This window comes from Bombus vosnesenskii, unplaced genomic scaffold, assembly GCF_011952255.1.
Source record: "Bombus vosnesenskii isolate JDL3184/JDL3185 unplaced genomic scaffold, Bvos_JDL3184-5_v1.1 scf7180000013295, whole genome shotgun sequence".
NCBI lineage: Eukaryota > Metazoa > Arthropoda > Insecta > Hymenoptera > Apidae > Bombus > Bombus vosnesenskii.
Window position 1 is genome coordinate 99343 of NW_022882946.1, and position 21395 is coordinate 120737.

Below are 21395 nucleotides of genomic sequence, written 5' to 3' on the forward strand. Positions count from 1 at the left end.
ATACATATATTTAAAATATTATTTACTCTCAACTTTAAAACTTAAACATAGTTTGTTTAATATGATTTAATATTTCATAAAAAACCTGTTTCCTAAATTCTTGTTCAAAGTGTTTTAATTGTTTAAAGATAATCTCAAAATGAAAGAGAGTCAAGTCTATTTCATACAATTTTTCAGTTCTAACAAGATGTGTATTTATATGTGTGTAACAATATATGATGAATTTGTACTAGCTTCGTGTAATCTTGATCGTATAGTTGTAATTGTTTTGCATATTTTAGTAACTATAATGTAATGTATATGCGTGAATCATTTACATTGTATATATTACACAATATTGTACAATACCTAAATATTAACAGATGTTATCCACTAATTGTGTTTTCTATCTGCGTTACAATAATATGTAGAACAGACGCGTAGATATCATAATTGTAAAACGCTAAAATATTACGTTAAATTTATTTTTGCATAATAGTAGTAGCAATCCGAGTATCTTTTGCTTTTAATTTATATGATCTCAATCTACTAAAATCACGATAAAATTTCCGTTCACTTTTATAAGTGAAAATTTGTGTGTAGGCGCGTGTACACACGCGCGTGTATCTAGAAATAATTCAATAACAAACTTGTCGATATTGTTACGAATTGCTTGAACACAGAGTAAATTGCATACCACAATCGATTTGTTTTATCTGCATTCGTACTGCATGCGGTACAAATTAATACAGAATAATTATAATTGCATAATCTCCTAGTGTTATTTGCATTTTGTTCTTTCTTCTCCTTAATGTTATCCATGTGGCATAATCTTGTTTTGTTAAAGAAACATAGATTATAATGAACACATATTATTCACAAATTTGTGTTAGATTGAAAACTATTATCGTAAGACATAGTTTTGAACAATTTTTTCAAGAAATCGATCAGATGTGTGGCAGGTTCTTAATATGAATTATATGTTAATTGTGTATATGCTGAGCGTGTAATTCCTCCTCGGTGACATCACCTCTTCTAATGTACTGTGCTTTTTCTTGTCCTCGTACACATCCTTCAGTTACGTGGACTGACATTACATCGCTACCTGGCACTTCGAACATGGGCTCCAGAAGCAGCGATTCCATGATAGCTCGCAGCCCTCTTGCGCCAGTTTTCTTCTCCATTGCTAATGACGCTATCGCGTTTAAAGCCTCCGTGGTGAACGTCAATTCTACCTGTAAACACATATACATATATATGTAAACAACTCGTGAATCTTAAATTACGTATACGTATATGCGTTGAGCAAATCTGATTGTAAGTAGCACGACGAAACGATTTAATTTGTACCTTGTCCATTGAGAATAACATTTGATATTGAGGCACCATGGCATTTTGAGGTTCGGTCAGTATTCTAACAAGCATATCTCTGTCGAGGGTATGAAATGGTACCAGGACTGGAAATCTGCCAACAAATTCAGGAATCATACCAAAATCAATTAAATCTCTCGCTTCGACTTGTTGTAACAGCAAATCCTTCTCTTTGTTATCTCTTTCCGTAGAGGGTGACATGTTTGCGACGTCTGCTAAATTCGCAGCTCTTCTTCCTGGACTCTCAGAAGACGGCGATGCACCAAATCCAAGATACTTTTCAGTTTTACGTCGCAAAATCAATCTATCTAATCCATTGTACGCGCCAGAAGCAACAAATAAAATATTCGTAGTATCGATTTGTAATGTATCACCGCGTAATTTTCTAGAGCTATTTCTTTCCGGTACGTTCACAATCGTACCCTCTAACATTTTTAACATTCCCTGCTGTACACCTTCTCCGCCAACGTCTCGCAGTTGATGTATGCCGGGAACAGCGCCAATTTTATCAACTTCATCTAAGAATACGATACCCATTTGCGCTCTGTCCACTACGTAATTTGCATCCTGAAGCAATTTTGCGATAACGCTTTCTATATCTTCACCAACGTACCCTGCTTGTGTCAGCGTCGTGCAATCACAAATAGCAAAAGGTACATCGAGACATTGAGCTATTGTTTGAGCGAGCAACGTTTTCCCGCTACCAGTTGGGCCAAGTAACAAGATGTTACTTTTCTCCAACTTCAATTGATGTTGTTTACTATCAAGGATATCAGATCCAGAGACTGATTGATTTTCTGTTGATTTATACTCGTTTCCTGTAGGATATTGCTGGAATCCAACGCCGAGTGAATTTCCAATAGTTGAAATATGTAGTAAGTCTGCGGTATAACGAAGAATGAATGTCATTCGTTAAATGAAATATCTACGTATACAAATAAATGTTTGGTTGATTAGACTAGAAACAATGTTATTTACACCATTATTTATTAGTATAAAATCTATCTAGAACTGAATATTATTTAATTATTCTCAGTCGGACGTGTTATATCATATTTCTATATTGGATTATGTACAAAATGGGGAAACTATTATTTACGTGGTTTAAGACCTCTATGAGTGAAGGGATGATTCAAATCTTGTGTACCACTTGCATTAATAGAACCTTGCATTGAATTCTGCACTGGAAAGTTATTATAGATTCGTTTGTAGTGATTATAAACAGCGACGCTCAAAACTTTTTTAGCATATTCTTGACCTACAACATGTTTGTTTAGGTACTCAAAAATCTGAAAATACCGATACATATTAATACCTGTCATAATAACTTATTGTACAATATACAAAGTTCTCTGCTGTTTAGAATAATAATACTAGCCTATAATATACTATCATATAAAATCATTACCTTCTTTGGTGGTGGTGGTGGTTTTCTATAAAATCCTTGTTTTGTATCATCTGGCCTTAAAGCTTCTTTAAGGCTTCTTTTTGAATCTACCTCCGATAGAACGACGAAAAAGTGATGACATTTCTCGCACTTGACAAACCTTGTTGATGCTGACCAAAAATATGTTTTTATACCATAGATAACTCTAGATCATCTCCATAGTTAGTTATCTCATGCAGAAAACCATTCAAGTATTATTCACTTACACACAAAAGTTTCTACGTGTGTACAAGGATCACCACATTTTGGACATGTAAGTGTATTTTTCTTCCCACCGCCATTTCCAGTGGATGACGCACCACTGTTAGTATCTTTACCAGGTGGAGTAGGTTCGGAGGGTGCTTTTCCCAAAGTGGTACCAACCGTCAACGATCTAATCACAGCTACTCTTAAGATTTTGTGAACTAATACAGAAAGAAATAATCATTTATATTTAAGCCAGACTAAACAATCGCTAATACATAGTTTTCAAATGTAGTATAGATTGTCTACTAACCATGATTTGCCATATGATTTGAAGATGCAATGCGGCTGGCACTGGTTAAGCAGCAACGAACGCAGCTCATCTTTGTTTGTTTTTATTACGCAAACAAAATGTGGAAAGCAAAGAAAGTGGTTCTGCATTAATTATCAGACACGCTTGAGATAAAATCTATGTAAAAACAAAAGATATTAAAACAAGATAGATTGATCTTTTTTAAAGGAAAATTGAAATCAGAAATTAGAAAATCTCAATTAATGTAATCAAAGATATTAAACGTATTATACGTGCAAATAGTATAATTTTGTACATTAACGATTTGTACAAGAGATCACGGAAGATTGAATGTAAAGTAGAAGGAGACATTATAGACAAAAAATATAAACTATATATAAAACTGGAAAGAGTTACCCAAATAGCATGAAATCTATATATGTATAAAAATTGTATGCTTCTTTCATTGAATAACGAACAATAAGAATAATCATTATGACAAAAAAAAAGAAAAAAAAAAAGAGTACAAAAGAAACATTAATAATAGTATCAGTTGATCTATTTGAACGACGAAATTGCAATTTTGATGTATGCATAGGAAAGCAAAATACGAACACAGAGGCAATGTCAATGTAAAAATAAACAGTGACAACTTGTAGTTAACGAAAGTACTAAAATATCGAAGATACTAACCTGACAAATAAACACTAATGCATAAACAGTTTCTTATTATTCATAATTTATTCATCTCTTCCACGAAACATATGTAGAAAATCCAATAATCCAAAAAATCTTGTGTCAATTGGTTACCGCGAATGGAACAAGGAAAGAAATTAATCTATAAACACGACCGTCTGACATATCGCGTTACAAGGTGCAATAATCGCTCGAAGCATGATTCAAGGTCATTTGTTGACTGTCTTCCGAAATTTTCCGACGTTATTATATTTACTTTGTTAAAATTCGTTTGAAAACAATGTTCAATTTACCTCCATGTCAATGAAATATCTAGAAACCACCGACCAAAATATTGAAGAATTATATGGTATGATCTTGTACACACGTACCTACATACGTGGCGAATATAGTATATATTCAGTCTATCACGATCGTGATAAACTCTCTGACTGATGGATGATATACGCTGTTTCCAATTACTCAAACGAACAATTGTTCTATACCAAATCGTTCGATTTCTTCTTTGAATGGGACTATTTTTTCATATATTTACTGTTAGATTTCTTGATAAAAGTTTATCAATGTTCTTAACGCGAGCACACACTACACACAATGACGTTTTTACGAAATAACGAAACGTCAGTACGTCTGTGCATATGGTCACTCGAGGGCGCTTAATATCTTCTGCGTACGTATTACTGCTTATACGTACATAAACATATCCAAGTAGTTACGTATTTGGTAGCGAATATTAAACGCGTATCAATAATTATAGTTCTATTTACCTTGAAGTTAATTGTAATAAATTTTTCAAATAATTTTAACCAATCGTAAATTTAGCTCACCGATTCTTTCCTATGCTCCATCCTCACCCCTCCTCTTTTTCTACCATTTCTGTTTTCGGTTAAAAAGCGTATAGTTCGTTTTTCCCCTCTGCAACTTGAACTATAGTAAATTACGTTGTACTACGTACATACGTATGTATGTATATATATGTCATGTATATGTATGTCATGTCGTATTGTGTACCGTAGTACCGTGTAAAAAGAGACAAAAAACGGCGATATAAAAGAGTGTATTGTTTATTTCGTTGATGCTTTATTGCTATTAATTGTAATTGTACCTAAATATTCAATATTTGGGTACAATTGTTCTCAAACGTATAACGCAAAAAGGATGGAAATAAATAACGAGGTACGTCATTAACATGCTTTTAGTACAGAATTGATTTGCTAAAATTCGCATGCAAACGATTGTTTTTAATTATTTTGCATCGTATAAAGATGTTTTACCATCTGTTATTAATTTTCTAGATTGTTCTATTAAGACAATGCATTCGTCAGGCTCGTATCTGTGTAATAAATAAACTGATCAGAGAAGCGAAAAGGTTACGGAGTGGTAACGGTAATGAAAAACAATTGGAAAAAAATAAGAATAAGGCGGATAAACTTTTAAGGGAAGTATTTGCGTTAAAAGGTATTAAAGACGATGAGATATCAAAATTCGGAATTACTAGGTTTAAATGCCTGCAAGACATATTACAAAACACACACACTGACGATGGAACTCGGGCTATGGCGAAAGTTGTTCGTTACAAGTCTTTAAGTTCGAAAATACTAGAATTTCAGGAAAAGTTTCCAGACTACAGTGAACATATTTCGTTGAGGAAACAGAGGCATTCGTCGAAAAGAAAAGGGCCTACAGATGTCCTAAAAAAGCATTCGAACCAATCACAATGCGATACAAACAACACCGTAGAAAAAGTGTACGAAGGGAACACAAAAATTGCAGGTGATGTTACATCTTCCGCTGATGTACCTTGTGAAAAAAGGAGGAAGGTTAACGGAGAATGTAGAAGATTATCGGAAGGAAGGGAATTGAATACAGAATCTAAAGACGACGGAGGTAGTTCAAGGAGGATATTAAAAATGCAAGATGTAGAGATAGACCGTAGGTCTGACCAAAGTTCTAGGACTGTCACTAAAGTCATTAGCAACGAGGCCACCGTTAAACCATTCATGGAAGTATTGAAAGAAATAGAAGAACAAACCGGTAAATACAAGGAAACTAAAAATCAGCAGTGTTGTAACGAAACAGCGGAATCATTAAAAAACACAGATGATTTTTTTTTACATAGAAATAAAGTAACTTTGGGTTCAAGCGATACTCTGTTTTCTAAAGAGATAAACACTAGCGGTCAACATCATATTAGTCGTGATATATTTAAGTTGCGTGAAAATAAAGAGGAAAAGTATAAACTGTATAACGAAAACACATACAAAGAGAGAAAGGGGGGTAGAGGACGAAAAATGAACTGCGCAAACATTATTCATGATCAAAGTGGCGTGACAGAGAGAAGCGATACACATTGGAAGCGAAATAAGAAAGATACGCAAGTTAAAGAAGAGGAGAAAATTAATAAAATAAGTTGTCCAGTATATGATAATCTACATCCTTCCTGGATCGCAAAGAAGAAGCAACAAGATATTATGAAACAGGGGTTTCAAGGGAAAAAGATTAAATTTGATGAAAACTGAATAACTACTTTCGACATCTCTATTAAATACATTTGTTGTATAATTTTCGAAATGAAGGAACAACGTTATGTTAATTTTAATAAACGGTGATCGATATATTGAGAAGGAAAGTTGTAGTTGAACATTTTAAAGTGAAATTGACATCAATTGCAAACACAACGAATACAGCTAAAAATGATTGTTAAGTCCTTAATAACTGAAAGATTTTACTCTTGTTTTTATTCAATTAATCTCATTTCAATAATCAGTATAGAAAATGGATATCGGTATACACATAGATCATATTATGGTTGAAAGTGTGTATTTTAATTTCAGATATATGGTAAATAATGTGCGTCCAGCGCTTAAAGTCCCTCCATCCGGCCTCTCTCTCTCTCTCTCTCTCTCTCTCTCTCTCTCTCCCTCCCTCTCAATCTAATATTGCTCCTTTCCCAAGCAAATATCGTTCCTTTCTTTTTTTGATGCCTTGTTCATTTGTTGCTCCAACATACTGTACGTCGTAATACCGTATGCCGTAATATATACCAATCACAAAAACATAAGAGAATCGTATCGACAGAGTTCAATGGAATTAACTTAAAGTATTAAAGTAGATTGACTTTCGTATAATTTTCTTTGAAACTTTGACGATACGTTATTTAATATATTATCTATATACGATTCTATTTTTAAACAGCCTGGCCTTATCGAAATAGAAATATTCGAGTTTGAAAGTTTTATCTCCTATAATCGCTATAGTAAGCCGCTGCAAAAATGACTTTTCGATTAAGTAGAGAAAAGTCGTTGTTAAAAAAATTGTTAAAAAGCTAATATGTTACGTGAAATGACTAGAAGAGCGTTTTTTTAAAGAAAACTTTAGCCCGCACCTCACTGCTCTCGAAAAGAAGTAAAAATAAAAGTGAAATATGTAATACTGGTAATTTCGGCGTTCGAAATGGCATATATGTAATTGTAACGTGAAGTTGCAATTATGTCGATGTCTGAATTGTTTGTTAGTGTGCGCGCGTAGAAAATACAAACTGCTAAAGAATTTCTTCCTAGAGTGTTTGACTCTTGAAAGATATTCGCGCTATAAACACCTTAATGAGCACGTGTGCAAGACAATCGAATTTAATATCAATTTAATACTAATTACTTTTTCATCTTTTCTCAGGTTCTAATACATTCAATACAATATTTCTGCACTGTAGTCGTAGCTGCGCGTTTCTATCGCTGCTTTTTGCTATTCAGAAAGATATATTCAAAACAGATTATTTTGTCCAAGTAGCGTAGTTCTTACACTATCGTAAAACTGGTTTGAAACTTTTTCATCTGACTGGTTTTTTTCTATCATTTTGAGTATCTATTTAAGTTATATTATTTAAGGTTCAACACTTTGTACAGTTTGTTTCAATGTACATATGTAGCTCTCGATATTTTTATATTCAGCTGTTTGACTCGATGATGGCGAAAAGTTGAATTTTTATAAATTAATTTTAACGTGGAAATGTTAGGATATTTAGAAACGTAACGTGCCGGATCGCGCGTACGGCGAATGGTACACAGACTGAGTGGGAAGTCGTATGACAGAGGTGCATAGAGTATAGAGTAGGTTTCAGTATTATTTATCCAGTATTATTTATTCTTGGATAGAGTGCGTTGTTTTTCCGCGTGCATAACCAGTTGAGAATCCACAGGTAAACCTTTACGTCGACGGACTGCATCTATATATTTTTTAGCTCTGTTCTCGCTATCTGCTTTGTCACCGAAGTGTAGGTACTCCTCGTCCGTGGAAGGCGTCCAATAAGGGTCTTGCTCGATAACCTATTATTAAAAAAAAAAAAAAAAAAGAAAACCTGTTATATCAAAATTGCAATGTAAAGCGCCGAAATAGTTTGTTTCTTAACGAGATATATGTATGTACACATGTCACGTTACGTTATAGATTGCTATTTAACGCGATGAGTAACGTGTATGGTGTTAACACAAGCGAAAGTATGCTGCTGCAATTAGGACGCTGTACTTTAAGGCATACAAAATTTGTTCACTAAATAACATGTTTAACACGTTAACTAATTACATTAAATTAATTAATTACAATAGATCCCAAGATTTCTATCAAATGGTAAAACAACAGCAACACGAAGTAATCGAATAAAACTTTAAATTATTTGCATTTATTTATCAGCATATTGTTTGTGAAATAGCTAGAAGAGCAATATAAACAAACAAATGAAGCGTGTTTACGAGAGGAAAGAGAGGATCACTTTGACTCGTTGGGATAATTAATAACTGATTAACCATGATATAACTCTATAACCTATATATATATATATATATATAGGTTATAGAGTTATATATATATATATATGTCGGAGATGAAAGAACACCGGAGTCTTTGGAATTTTGATTAATCCCGCAACATTGTAACCTAGAGTCTACTATAGCTGTAATTAAACAATTGTAGTTATTCAATCCGATTGTAATTGTTCGAGAGTTGTGATAATGAGCTTGGGCTCGAGGCGACAGCCAGTCGCCGAACGTAGCCGCGGTCACGGGATGAACGCCTTGTCTAACAAAGGCATGGAATAATTCTATAGCTCTCCTTGAAAAGGAAATAGTTGTAACACTCGACAGTAAACATTCCAACGGTCTCTGTCCCGTAGCTCGCCACACGCAGACCCTATTCTTCGAGTAAGATGATAGCCAGATGTCGATGCGTCTCCGCAGTACATGTTCAGCTAGCCCGAGGGCCCGTTATAAATCTTAAGATTTAGTCAACTAAGGTCTTTCAAACAGACAAACGGTCTTTGTCCCAACTACGGGAAAATAGGGGAGACCTATTTTTCAACGAGCGACGTTTCCCACTGGCAACTTTCCCTCGAGGGCGGCTAGCATCTTTTTCTAACCACCGATATGGAGATTGACCAATTAGCAGCAACGCCAGTTTCCCTTACTTTCTGAACGAAGGCTTTCCTCGACGAATCCGATGATTTCGTGTCCTTAGACACACCCCAATATAGTTTTTCCTCTGTGGCATCATCGGGACGGGAAAGGCATTCTCTCTCGCGATCTCATCGATGAAAAGAGCACTCCTTTACGACCAGTGAATATTACGGGTCCGACTTAGATTTTGCGAGTACGTTCATCTATCATCCCGTCGACCGCGGATTCGTTATTGAACCTAGGATCATTGTCATTAGTTTCTCGAGTATCTAATTACCACGGTTACTTGTCCGGTTCTATAATAATCGTATTTGCACTAGCCAATGTCTTCTCTATTGCATAATGACGACGTGTAATCCAAACGAAGATTCGTTTCATGCCCCTAACCCTAATTCTAATGTAAACCCGACATATATATATAGGGTTATATATATATTGTGTGTGTGTGTGCGCGCGCGCGCGTGTGTACATACACACACACAAACACATATATATGTATATAACCGATCAGATGGATTTCCATCGTCAGCAATAATTGAACGACGCGAATGGAATAACGCGACGAAGAAACACGGGAAAACATCGAGATATTGTCTGCGTGTTCTCTTTATATGGAAAAACTTGCCTCCCAATGACTGAAAACCAGTTGAGGACTAGCCAGCCCGGATGTCTGTGTTCGCAGTTCTCTGGCAAGTTGAAAGCTCTCTGGCACAGGTAAAGTCGCAAGCACGCGAAACTGTCCACCGAATCCGAGAGCACTTTCCGCGGCAACTACACGGCCTTGTCTCTTTCCAAATGCCGCATACAGTTTTCCTGAAACAAAATCAAACCTATTAGAGTTACGCATGTATTATAGAATTCATTCGCAGGGAATAATTTAGTTCGGTAGCTTGTGGTGAGAGAAAATGTTCTGGCTATACATTATTTTTCTGCCAGATTATTTCGATTTATAGAAAAGTGGAATATGGCGGCGAGTCATTGATAATGGTGTTATTTATCGAAAGGGTCTTCTTTCTGCTTTTATGGGAATAAAAACGGTTGATAAGGAAAGGAAATTGATAAACGAGGAAGATGGTTACGTCGATGGGTACCGTTCCATCGCTAGAATCGTGTGATTTCTTTTTCTGTTGGTCGATCGACATTCTTCCCTAGGACGGTGAAGACGTAGTTGCACTGCATTAAAAGTCGCAGCAAGGAGGATAGTTTCCGGTCGTAGGTTGCGGCACCTGCACTCGCCTGTCCTCTTCCATCCTTCTTTCATCGCCGGTACATGCAAGAATCTGGCGTATCTCCCCTTTTTTTACCTACTCGTAACGTTACGATCTCACCGTATACATAGGCATGGACACCAATACGCTGCGCTCTCGCGCTCTCTCTCTCACACACACACACGCACACACGCACACACACACTCTCTACCATGCCGCAATCTCACTGTTGAGAGTTGAGAGTTTCACCTCTAACTAACTATACGTCCAACTCTACGATTCCCCTCTGCGACTTTTATCTCGATGCTCTACTCTTTCAGTCCCACCTTGCTCTCAAGCTCCTCGCCGAATCGTAACCGAGTCTCGTTCCCCTCTTCGATAGCAAGAATTCATTCATGCCACATACAGTGGTTCTCCGAACGAAGAGAGCGAACTTGTTGAAACGTTACGATGAATATCGTTGCTCGTTAAATGTGAAATCCACGCAAAGTAAAACACTTTGTCTTCTAAAATTTAACGTGTATCGTCTAAGCCTTAAAAGATTGTACATGAAACCATAACGATGAAACAAACTACATAAAGACTATAGAGCAAAACATTCAGATTTAGCATTTAGTAGATACGAGATTCGCTCGTTAAGATTATACGTTACGATTAAATAATATTTATAATAAAGAAATCTGTTGCGAAATATATGTAAAAGTTGAGGGAATAAGATAAAAATAAAGTAGGCATGAGACGAAACGAGACAAGATCAAATCGGATCAAATCGGATCAAATCGGATCGGATTGGATCAGATCGAAGCGGAGCGGAGCGAATTGGGTCTCATTTCGATCTGTTTTCACAAATAAGAGGAGAGTAAGACTAACGCGATGCAGGTGGATAGAGAAAGAAGAAGAAGAAGAAGAAGGAAGAAGGAGAAGAATAAAGAGCAGTAGAAGAAAAGAAAAAAGGTACGAGTGAATGGATTGCGGCGTCGATCAATGAAACAGCGATTCTCAAACTCACGATCAGAACTTTGGAAAATCTGTTACGATTTAGCATATCGTCTATTGTTTTCAAGTAATATAGCGTCAGGCCATTAACGTAAATGCGGACTTTTAATTACGAGACAAGAAGAGATAAAAATCGAGGATCGACGTTCTAGTACGGTAGAAATATTGGGTGTACAATATCGTGATCCTTCGAAAGAAAAAATCCACGAGTTTGTTCGAACGTAAAGATTTGCTCGAAAGAAATATCCAGCTGACGGAAAATTCAGGTGTACGCCAAGGATACGCAAACCGTTCCATAAACATAGATGCGTATCAGCTGTCTCTTTCGTTATTGTGCTGGGAGAAATTTGGTTTGCGAGTGTAAATATTTTCGCGTGGGAAACCGCGTAACGAAATATTTAGGAAAAAGGGAGATACTCGATGGGCGCAGGTGCAGAGTATCGAGAGGAGGATGGTTCGGGCTATAACAGCGAAGAAAAGGGAAAAAAGAGCGGTCGAAATATACCGGCAAAGTCAAAGTAGGTTGAAAGCTTTGGCCATTTAACAGGCGAGTTCGAGCATTTGAATATTATCATCTTTAGAATATTATTGTACGTATGATCGCGTGGATCGCGTGGATCGCGTGGATCGCGCGAACCACCGCCTACAGACTATACGTGTGTAAAAGTACCTACTTGCTAGGTAGGTAGGTAAGCATCCGCACCGATTATCTGTTTCGCGTCACTCACTTCTCATCGATATTTCCACGTACAACGTAGACTATTTTCTTTTTATTTTCCCGTCTATATCGTGTTGGAAATTTTGATATGAACGGTTTTCCAAGAACTACCTAATTTTATCGGGTTACTCGCATTTCCGAAACTTTCCAAACGGCTCCAGGATACAATATACTTTTACTTATTTGATAATCAATTATAGTTTATTTCGATTGGCTAACTAGAGTCAAATCATTTAAATTTCACCACTTTCCCATAAATTCGGACAGAATGAAGCAAATATAAAATAAAAATATAATATAAGAGGAAAGGAAACTAGAGGGCAAAACGGAAAATGTCTAATTGTAAGTAAGGATACAAGGAAAGAAGGGAGCCGGTGAAATGGAGCAAAGTGGAGCGAAGTGGAGTGGAGCGGAGTGGTGTGGAGTGGTGTGGAGTGGAGTGGAGTGGAGTGGAGTGGAGTGGAGTGGACTGGAGTGGAGTGGAGTGGAGTGGAGTGGAGTGGAGCGGAGTGGAATGGAGTAGATTGGACTAGAGGGAAGCAGTGTGGTGGAGGAACGAAAAGAGGGGAATAGAGTGGATTGGAGTAGTTTGGAGTAGAGTGGAGTGGAATGGAGTGGCGCGGAGAAGAGTAGAATGGAGTGGGGTAGAGTGGAGTGGAATGGAATGGAGCGGAGTGGAAAAAGAAGAGCAGAGAAGGGGGACTCATTCATGTTTTGCCTCTAGCTGTTACAAGTCCAGTCGAACGAATAGTATACGCTTGTGCAGCACGAATGTTGCGAGCCGTTTAACCTCGGACTAAATCGAATCGCATTGCAAAACGTAAATCACGTCAACAACGCAAGCCGCAAGACGTAGGACGCAAGACGTAGGACGCAAGACGTAGGACGCAAGACGTAGGACGCAAGACGTAGGACGCAGGACGCAAGACGTAGGACGCAGGACGCAAGACGTAGGACGCAAGACGCAAGACGCAAGACGAAGGACGCAAGACGCAAGACGTAGGACGTAGGACGTAGAACGTAGGACGTAGAACGTAGAACGTAGGACGTAGGACGTAGGACGTATGATAAAGAAGATAGAACGTGGAGAACGCAAGGACACAAAAAATACAGTGCGAGATAGAGCGTGTGTAGCGATCGAGTAGAACGTAATTGTTTCGGCGAGCGTGCAACGTCAGCCACGTTGCTGTTCACTGCCGGTGAATGTGTTTTCTCATTGAGTGCGATAACGCCAAGAACCGGAAAATTCAGTTTCACGTTCGAAAGAACGAGTTAGATTCGAAGCTCTGTTTGGATTCGTTGGATGGGCAACCGCGATGCAACCTTTGCAAAGTGTTCCGACTTTTGTAAAGTGACGTTTAGTTTTTGATCGTTATAAGAGCGAACGTATCGAACGATCTCGTTCTTCTGTGGATTTTACTGTTACGTTATGTATCCAGCATCGATAAACAAAGTCGACAAGTACACATTTTGAATTTAATTTGTGCGATCGAGTTGGAAGCTGTAAGAAACAAGTTGAAAGCTCTAGAAAGAATGTTTTGAAAGCATTATTAAATTCTACGATATTCGGTATATAGAGTATCGTTAGGTTTATTGGAACGGCATAAGAAAGGACGAGAGTCAACTAGTCGTTCGATAGACGGTAGATAGTGGTCGAATGGATAGTAGTACTGTATGCATAGATGGACGATGGAGAAGGAATAATACTTGCGACGAACAGCAGTGTTGCTACTAATATAGCTGCTCATATATAGTGAGATATATGAACGCGTATGTAAATTTACACGCATATGCTGTTCCTCATGTCCGAATGTATTGCGTGGTTAATGCTGTTATCTTGATTTCTCATTTTCGATTCTATTCGATAATCGGCAACTGCATTGTTTACATCGTGGTCTGGATATTTGTTGGATGATCGGTGATCGTCGCGAGAGGCAGGAAGGATCGCGTGCGCGCGAAAGGATGGCCGATTTGATCTGTTTCTTGCTAGCAATGTTCGGGCAATTGCTGGTTCGCGAGAGCAAGGGTAGTCTCCTTGGCGTAGAGCTCGATGAAACCGGTGAAAAATTTCTCAACGAGTATTTGTCTCTCGATGATGGCAAGCATCTCGCCGAGTTACAGGAGTTTGAAGATACAGCGATCGAACTCGATTTGATCGATCAGAAAGAGAACCATCGACCGACGTTACATCAGCCGCCCAGGGTGCTCTACCAAATCGGGGTAAGTTGTCGTCGTAAATCGTCGATTCTGCTTATCGTCCCTTTTATCGCTTGTCTGTTACGAATTATTACATCGTTACCGCGTAACCGTCGTTCGCGTCTTTGTTCGTTTCATTCGTCGGGCGTGTTATTCTTAATAAGCGGCGCAATCGTTTGACTAATTGTTTTCAAATCAGTAGCAACACGGTAATTACTACGATACGCGCACCGTCTACGGCATCCGTAACACAGAAACGATAACGAGAAATATTTTGTGATATCGAAATGTTTTATTATATATAGTTCTATTATAAGTATTCTATTTCTGTTTATCGTTGCTCAACGTTGATGGATTAATTGTTTTTGAAAGATGAAAATACAAACAGAAAAGTACGCCAGCTCGAGATTTTAGCATTTAAAGTAATCTTATTTACTCTGTACTGGTTCTTCCTGTATTCCGCTATTCTCGTGTTCTCGTCATCCTGCAATGTAAACTAATGAGACGGCAGAAATTTCTATACCTGGTTAAGCGAATAGCGAAAGAAACGAACAAGCATATATAAAATTTCATAGAAGTAATGCAAGGCGATAGGCAAGGATGTTGTAAGCGGCATCTTCCGATTGATCGCTTCGTGTACTTTTTGCGTCATTAGCTGTAACGTGTGCTGATACATAGCCAAACGCATATATATGGGTACGTATACGCGTATATATGGAAGCGAGCGAGCACAAGCATACGCACACGCGTGGCAGCCGCGTGGGACTACAACTACAGCTCGAGAACCAGGTGTCATTTTCACTGCGGCTATGAGAGAAGCGAGAGACGCGTGAGAATTTCCGGATGGAACGCACAGCCTTTCCGGTCTCCCTATTATCCCATTTTAGTTTGCAGCCACCGAAGTTTTAATACGTACGATCTTCTGGGAACGTTAAGACGAAGAGGCAAGGTGTGGGGGGAAGGGGGGACAGAAGGAAGAGAAGGGAATATGGGAGAACGGAAGGGACTCGCAATTCACAATCGGTAAAGAGCAGGTACGAGGAGTGGGAAAAGTGAAGGATCATTTTAAAGGAGACTTGGTTGGCCGATATATTATTATTATTATTATATCAACGATCGATCGATCGATCGATCTCGTATCTAGTATCGTTATCGTAAAAATTCAAAATAGTTAAATAATAAATAGTAGTAAAATAGTAGTCCTTGTTATTCTTCTCGATTTTGTTCTTATTATTCTTGTTATTATCGTCGAAGCAAAGAGAAATGAAAATTCAAAATTTAATCATCGTGTTTCGCTATCCTCGATCTTATATTTAAATGCGATGATGCTTTCAAACATAAAGGCTAGAGAGAAAGAAAGCGAACAGGGAGGGGGGGACAGTGTAGAGAGAGAGAGAGAGAGAGAGAGAGTGAATGGGGGAGGGGGGAGGGGGGGCAGAGGAGAAGGAAGAGGGGCAGAAAGCAGAAGCGCAGACTGGCAAAGGTCTAACAATAAGAAAGGGTATTTGAGAAGAAGTTTAACTTAGGTGCTCGAGCAGCACGTAGATTGCAAACGACGAGTCGACAGGACGTACGTGATTGCCTCATTCAGCGGATTGACCGACGCAGTTTGAATAGCGTAGTTAGACCAGATGTCTATTCTTCGACAGAGAGGGGAGACACATACCTCTTGACCATGTTACACAGAACTTCCTTTGCTCGATCGTTTTCTCTCTTTCGCGCACGTGCTCGTATATTCCTCTCTTACTCGACGCAATCCCCTCTATTTTCTTCGATTCACTTTTGATTGCAGTTAAAACAACCGCCGAATCGTGTAATTAGCTCGAATCGATTTACCAATATTTCGATTAATACAAGTACGTGGAACGTAACGATACAATAGAAAGACACGTTATTCGATGTATTTCGATAGTTTCGATGCATGTATGTATGTTCAAGTATCTATACAGATGATGAATTAAACTTTAAAAGGCATTTTTTTGAAAAGCTGGCAGAGTATCTGTTTGTATAAATGTTTATGACAAAGAAGGGAAGGAATTTTAAAACTGAATCTCTAGGTCAACTTAATCACCTTAAAGCTAAACGAGTGACTAATCCTTTGAAATAGCAACGAGTTAAACGCGATACGATTAATTAATTACGATTGATCCATCAAATCGTGGAGTGAACGGTTTAACCTGATACCAAATAGGCAAATAGGTGGTAAATAGATCGAACGATTTCTTGATCGTAACACAGGTACCTCTCGGTATACGACTAAGCAGCATACCCGTGGTTTAGCGTTTAATCTTAATTGACCGATCGATCGTCTACCGACGAATAAAACGAACAGGGAGAAACGTTAAATTATAATTATTGGGCAAAGTATAGTATTTCCGATTCTTTATCCCTATAGAATGTAGGATATACGGTATACGGTACACGGTACACGGTACACGGTACACGGTACACGGTACACGGTACACGGTACACGGTACACGGTACACGGTACTCGGTACGCGGTATACGGTATAGGCCAAACGCGACGCGTTTCCTTGCGAAGCGGGGTCAAGCTGAGAACGGTACGCAGCGACCGTGATCCGCTATCGATCGTGCTGCTGTTGCTTTTATTAGTGTTCGTTTCAAAGGACTAACGGATCTCGGTGTTGTTTTTCGTTCGTTCGGTCGAATAACTCCTACCGTTCGAGGACTAGTGCTTAAAATCGAGCGTAGGGAGTAGAGTGAACGACCAATTGGACATAAAACGATTGGACCGAATTATTTCTTCGTTAGGAAAGTGCATGCTATACGTATTACGCGCGATAAAGCGGAATAACGAGCGATCGAATCTTTTTCGAATACTTTTCACTTTTCACGCTAGCAATCAAGGGTAAGCGATGATAAAGTGAAAAAATGTCAAAAGGGTAGGCTAGATTCGTGAAGTGAAAGAGGAAAAGGGGAAGAGAAAACGTAGAGGATCGGGCAAACTAACCGCGAACAAAGAATAGCATGCGCGTCGAAGAGACAGAGGAGCGCAAGGGTGAACAGAAGCGTTGCTCTCGATGCGTGTTTGTTAATTTTGATTTTTCAGGACAGCGAAGACGAATTGCCCGAGTGTTTGGACCGAAGCCAAGTTTGTAGCAAGGTGGATTTATACGGATCACCGTGGGTCGAGAGACAATGTCGTTGCCCGGATGGTCGTACCTGCCCCAGCAGTTTGCACGGAGACGACGGCCACACGATAGTCGATAAAACGAGGCAGTACAAGCTTTGCGAGCCGGTGAAACGTCTACCCATCTGTCGTTACTTCAAGTTAGTCGCGATCGTCCGTCTAATCGAGAGTATATATCAAGTAGCGGAAAGATCAAACGTACCGATTCGCGAATGTTTTACGTGTCCGCTAGAGTTATTACGCGCCTGTTGTGCACAAGATGGCCGTTTTCTGTTTACAGAGACGTCACCTGGACTTTAGCTCCTGGAGGGGGCCCGGCGAACGCGACGGTTCAGCGAGTTTATTGCCGATGTCGGCCAGGCAGCGTACCTTATCTAGTTCGAAGGCAGGCTTACAGGTCTGCGGAGGGAAGCCCAGGTTTTATATACGCATTCGCCTGTTCTCCGCAAAGCGTAAGTTTTCTCGTTTTCTCGTTTTCTCGTTTTCTCGTTTTCTCGTTTTCTCGTTTACTCGTATGTCCGCGACCGCATTCTCGTTCACTGATATATCTGTACCATGCATTCGATCATGTACATGGAATCATTGGAATCATCGTTGCGTATGTTGAAAGGTCGAGAGTGATCGGAGCGGAGCGAATCGTAGGAAAGGTGAAAGGGGCGAGCAACCGAATAAAACCGAGTCGATCGTTACGAATAAAATTGATATTTCAGAGACTCCGTTGTCAGCATAAGGAACCTTGCCGACTGTTCACCGTACGTAAGAGACGGAGCTCGCAACTCGAAGAGGTAAATGCATCGCCTCTTTGCCAGTGTCCAAAAGGTCATCGATGTCCAAGGAGACACACAGATCCAGGATCGCTGCCAGCAAGATCTTACTCCGGCATCTTGGAGATTAAAACGTACAGCGGATACTGCGTACCTTCGCAATCGCATCATTCCGAAGCGGTTTATAACGTGTGACTAGCAGCAGTTTCAAAGGTGTCGCGCTAACGTATCACGAAACGAGGGAGAAGTTGAATTTGTGATATTTGCGGCCGTACGCGCATAGTCCAATTCGAAAACTTTCAAAGCGTTCTCTAGACTCTAACGAGCACGAACAGAAGCTGATGTTTGCTTCGAGGCACCGATAAGACTATTACTAGGTAAAATTATTAGTGGTTGCCTCGACTACTGATTTCCGTTCGTTCGCAGTTTTAAATATAAGTTTACCGTCCATTCGTAGAAACCTATGAAACGTATTAAAAGTTGAAACTTGCAACACGTAGTAGTAGTAATAATAATAGTAGTAGCAGTAGCAGTAGTAGCAGTAGTAGTGATAGTAGTAGCAGCGGTAGTAGCAGTAGTACTACTACTAGCAGTAGTAGCAGCAGCAGCAGCAGCAGCAGCAGTAGCAGTGGTACTAGCAGCAGTAGTAGTAGCAGTAGTAGTAGTAGTACTAGCAGCAGTAGTAGTAGTAGTACTAGCAGTAGTAGTAGTAATAGTAGTAGTAGTAATTCTCCCTCCGTGCGTTGTACATCCAACCATCACGTTTCAGTAATTTAGATTTGTTTCGTTTCGGAGATTGATGGGAAATAAAATATATTCAAAGTGAAAAATATCGGATACAATTGCTATTCGGTGTCGATAGTAAATGTTTGTTATACATTATTTGTATCGGATTGTATAGGATCGTACGTATCGTATATGCCTGCTACGTATATATATGCTCGAACTAAACACGTTACTTTTAATGCTATTAGCTATCGATACGTTTTACGAACGATGTTATCTATGAAAAAATTGTATTTCGTATTATTATACTTGTATTATTACGTAATATCGCTTTTGTAAATATTTTATTCTTAACAAAAATTGAAATAAACAAATTCCATTATCATCGACATTACCAGCTCCATCGGTACCGTTATCATGTATCTTACCTTGTTATTTATATCGATAACTGTTATTATCCTAACCGATTTTACTACTTTACTATTACCGTTACTACTACCGTTATTGTTATTCCAATTGCTGTAGCAATAGCGATTACTAATTGGTAATTGATAACTACTAAGTATCTTTACCATCGCACTAGCCGACACCCAACGCCTAAAACCCGAAACAAAACGCCGTTGGATGCAAATTACGTTTCAGTGTTCGAACCAAAGAAAAGTTAATCTGAAAAATTAACGAGCAACAGATACGAAAAAATTGTACGTATCCGGGACAGTACTAGTAGTGGTAGTAATAACGATAATAAGAAGAATTCGAAACAACGAATATGAATTCTTTCTTTTCTTTCTTTTTTCAGTCATTTCTATCTAGATAACGAGCATTTCTATGGTCGATAAACTAGATGTTTGGCACGTAAGAGTTGATCGCGCTTCAACGTGTAACGCTAGATGGCGAAAGTTTGAAAACTCATTGTCAGCACTGTACTAACGTTTTCCGTACGCGTCGTTTGTCGTTAGGATTCATAGTTACTACGTGTTTCAAGAGCTACGTCGTTGCTATATCTTTGACTCAAAATTGATTTTCTTCTTCGAAACTATATTTCTTCTGTATGTATGTATGTATGTATGTATGTTAATCGAATCGCTGTGACTATGAACCGATTATGCGTGCAGGTACGCGATGCGTAATAATTTAGCGTCGATATAACTTTAATACGATACAAGTTAATGAAACTTATCGACCGGGTTGATAAAGTTGTTTCATTGTAACGCCAACAGGCACGCGTGTACGTGTATGTGCGTACGTAGGCGCAGATAAATATACGAACGTTTAGCCTGGGGTCAGATACGTAAATACGTGGCGAACCAGCCCGATACGTTAGGTGAGTGGAACACTCGAGCGAAATGGCCAGGTTTAATTAGAACGTCGGATACGATGACATAGAAATAGAATCGACTGTACACCAATGCGTATATCGGAGAAATCCAAACACCGAGATAGACCGATGGTTGAATTTGTTGATCGGGCAAGATGTACGTACGTCTTGGAGATGCGAGGCTAGAGACTGGTTCGGATACATGGCCAGTAGTTTATTAGCGTTGGAATTAGCGAAGCAGCGAGCAAAGCCGAATTCACCTATGCCGTTTTACCGCGTACGATCGCTATGAACGACTCGTGGAAAAATATCGCTTTCGTCCTCGTTGGTAAAATCGTGCGCGATAATCCTGCAAAGCGTAAGAGCGTAAATTCGGCTTTAGTTGCAACTTGACCAAACAACTGGCCGTTGGTCTAAACCAACGTTAAGCGTATCTATGCGAGAAAACAAGATCACGGCAGGCTACCAATCTATCGTTCGATGATCTGGTTTTGGAACGATGCACCGATAAAGTTAACCAGCAACTAGGTTGCCGATGAGAACCAGAATGATTTCATGCTCGATATATTTTTCTGGTATTGGATGGAACGCGTGAAAAGTAGCGGTACCGTTGCTATCGATGCTCCGATTTGCTTGCGTTTTCGCTTTTTTCGAATAACGCTGGCGGGCGTGCGCGATCAACTTTGTTCGCGTACATTCCGAATACTCGTTTACCGTCGATGGCAACTAATTTCATTGATTCGTGCAATTCGTAATAACAAATAGCCGTTCGTAAGGTAAAATGGCTGGCATTCACGCGACGCACGAAGAAACCAAGCTTTCCTCTTTCCAAGCGATCGAGCGACGTACGAGGGATGCGAATTTGACCAGTGGACGTTACGAGTAAATGGACGCTCGGAATGAAAG

The 21395-nt window shown here is 39.0% G+C and overlaps 4 protein-coding genes across 13 annotated transcripts in view; 2 read left to right on the plus strand and 2 right to left on the minus strand.

The window, feature by feature from the left end:
* Positions 1-33: 33 nt before the first annotated feature.
* On the minus strand, positions 34-4820 carry LOC117233101 (ATP-dependent Clp protease ATP-binding subunit clpX-like, mitochondrial). 7 transcript variants are annotated; one of them, XM_033493047.1, is made up of 8 exons: positions 4340-4775; positions 3966-4280; positions 3294-3449; positions 3004-3201; positions 2759-2907; positions 2450-2639; positions 1330-2231; positions 788-1214 (listed from the first exon to the last, which is right to left on the minus strand). In XM_033493047.1, the coding sequence occupies exons 3-8, from the start codon at positions 3361-3363 to the stop codon at positions 963-965; spliced, it is 1761 nt and encodes a 586-aa protein (XP_033348938.1). In that variant the 5' UTR covers positions 3364-3449; positions 3966-4280; positions 4340-4775; the 3' UTR covers positions 788-962. The 7 variants fall into 7 exon arrangements, with proteins under 7 accessions (XP_033348936.1, XP_033348938.1, XP_033348940.1 ...); XM_033493045.1 differs by having other exon boundaries at positions 34-1214; positions 3966-4775; XM_033493049.1 differs by lacking the exons at positions 3966-4280; positions 4340-4775 and adding an exon at positions 4796-4820.
* A 92-nt stretch (positions 4821-4912) lies between these two features.
* On the plus strand, positions 4913-6783 carry LOC117233104. Of its 2 annotated transcripts, XM_033493055.1 has the most exons (3): positions 4913-5144; positions 5264-6002; positions 6088-6189. In XM_033493055.1, exons 1-3 carry the CDS (start codon positions 5127-5129, stop codon positions 6096-6098), a joined length of 768 nt encoding a protein of 255 aa, XP_033348946.1. In that variant the 5' UTR covers positions 4913-5126; the 3' UTR covers positions 6099-6189. The 2 variants fall into 2 exon arrangements, with proteins under 2 accessions (XP_033348946.1, XP_033348945.1); XM_033493054.1 differs by having other exon boundaries at positions 5264-6783.
* Positions 6784-8079: 1296 nt separating this feature from the next.
* Positions 8080-21395, minus strand: part of LOC117233100 (elongation factor-like GTPase 1) — a 28127-nt gene continuing 14811 nt past the window's right edge. The window contains exons 4-5 of one of the 2 annotated variants that reach the window (XM_033493043.1): positions 10038-10225; positions 8080-8290 (exon numbers count right to left, since the gene is read on the minus strand). In XM_033493043.1, coding sequence (XP_033348934.1) covers positions 8102-8290; positions 10038-10225 — 377 coding nt within the window. In that variant the 3' untranslated portion in view covers positions 8080-8101. The remainder of the gene's footprint in view (positions 8291-10037; positions 10226-21395) is intronic. The other variant, XM_033493044.1, reaches the window with a different exon arrangement.
* LOC117233107 (protein giant-lens) lies at positions 14098-18940 on the plus strand. 2 transcript variants are annotated; one of them, XM_033493059.1, is made up of 4 exons: positions 14098-14554; positions 17601-17879; positions 17962-18133; positions 18392-18501. In XM_033493059.1, exons 1-4 carry the CDS (start codon positions 14246-14248, stop codon positions 18409-18411), a joined length of 780 nt encoding a protein of 259 aa, XP_033348950.1. In that variant the 5' UTR covers positions 14098-14245; the 3' UTR covers positions 18412-18501. The 2 variants fall into 2 exon arrangements, with proteins under 2 accessions (XP_033348950.1, XP_033348949.1); XM_033493058.1 differs by having other exon boundaries at positions 14115-14554; positions 17601-17821; positions 18392-18940.

Coding starts and splice junctions, on each gene's coding strand:
- LOC117233101 (XM_033493045.1), bottom strand. CDS start 3,363: ATGAGCTGCGTTCGTTGCTGCTTAACCAGTGCCAGCCGCATTGCATCT. Junction 2,908..3,003: donor ACACGTAGAAACTTTTGTGT/GTAAGTGAATAA, acceptor ATTTTTGGTCAG/CATCAACAAGGTTTGTCAAG. Junction 2,232..2,449: donor TCATAGAGGTCTTAAACCAC/GTAAATAATAGT, acceptor GTTATACCGCAG/ACTTACTACATATTTCAACT.
- LOC117233107 (XM_033493058.1), top strand. CDS start 14,246: ATGATCGGTGATCGTCGCGAGAGGCAGGAAGGATCGCGTGCGCGCGAA. Junction 17,822..17,961: donor CCCATCTGTCGTTACTTCAA/GTTAGTCGCGAT, acceptor TTCTGTTTACAG/AGACGTCACCTGGACTTTAG. Junction 18,134..18,391: donor TCGCCTGTTCTCCGCAAAGC/GTAAGTTTTCTC, acceptor TTGATATTTCAG/AGACTCCGTTGTCAGCATAA.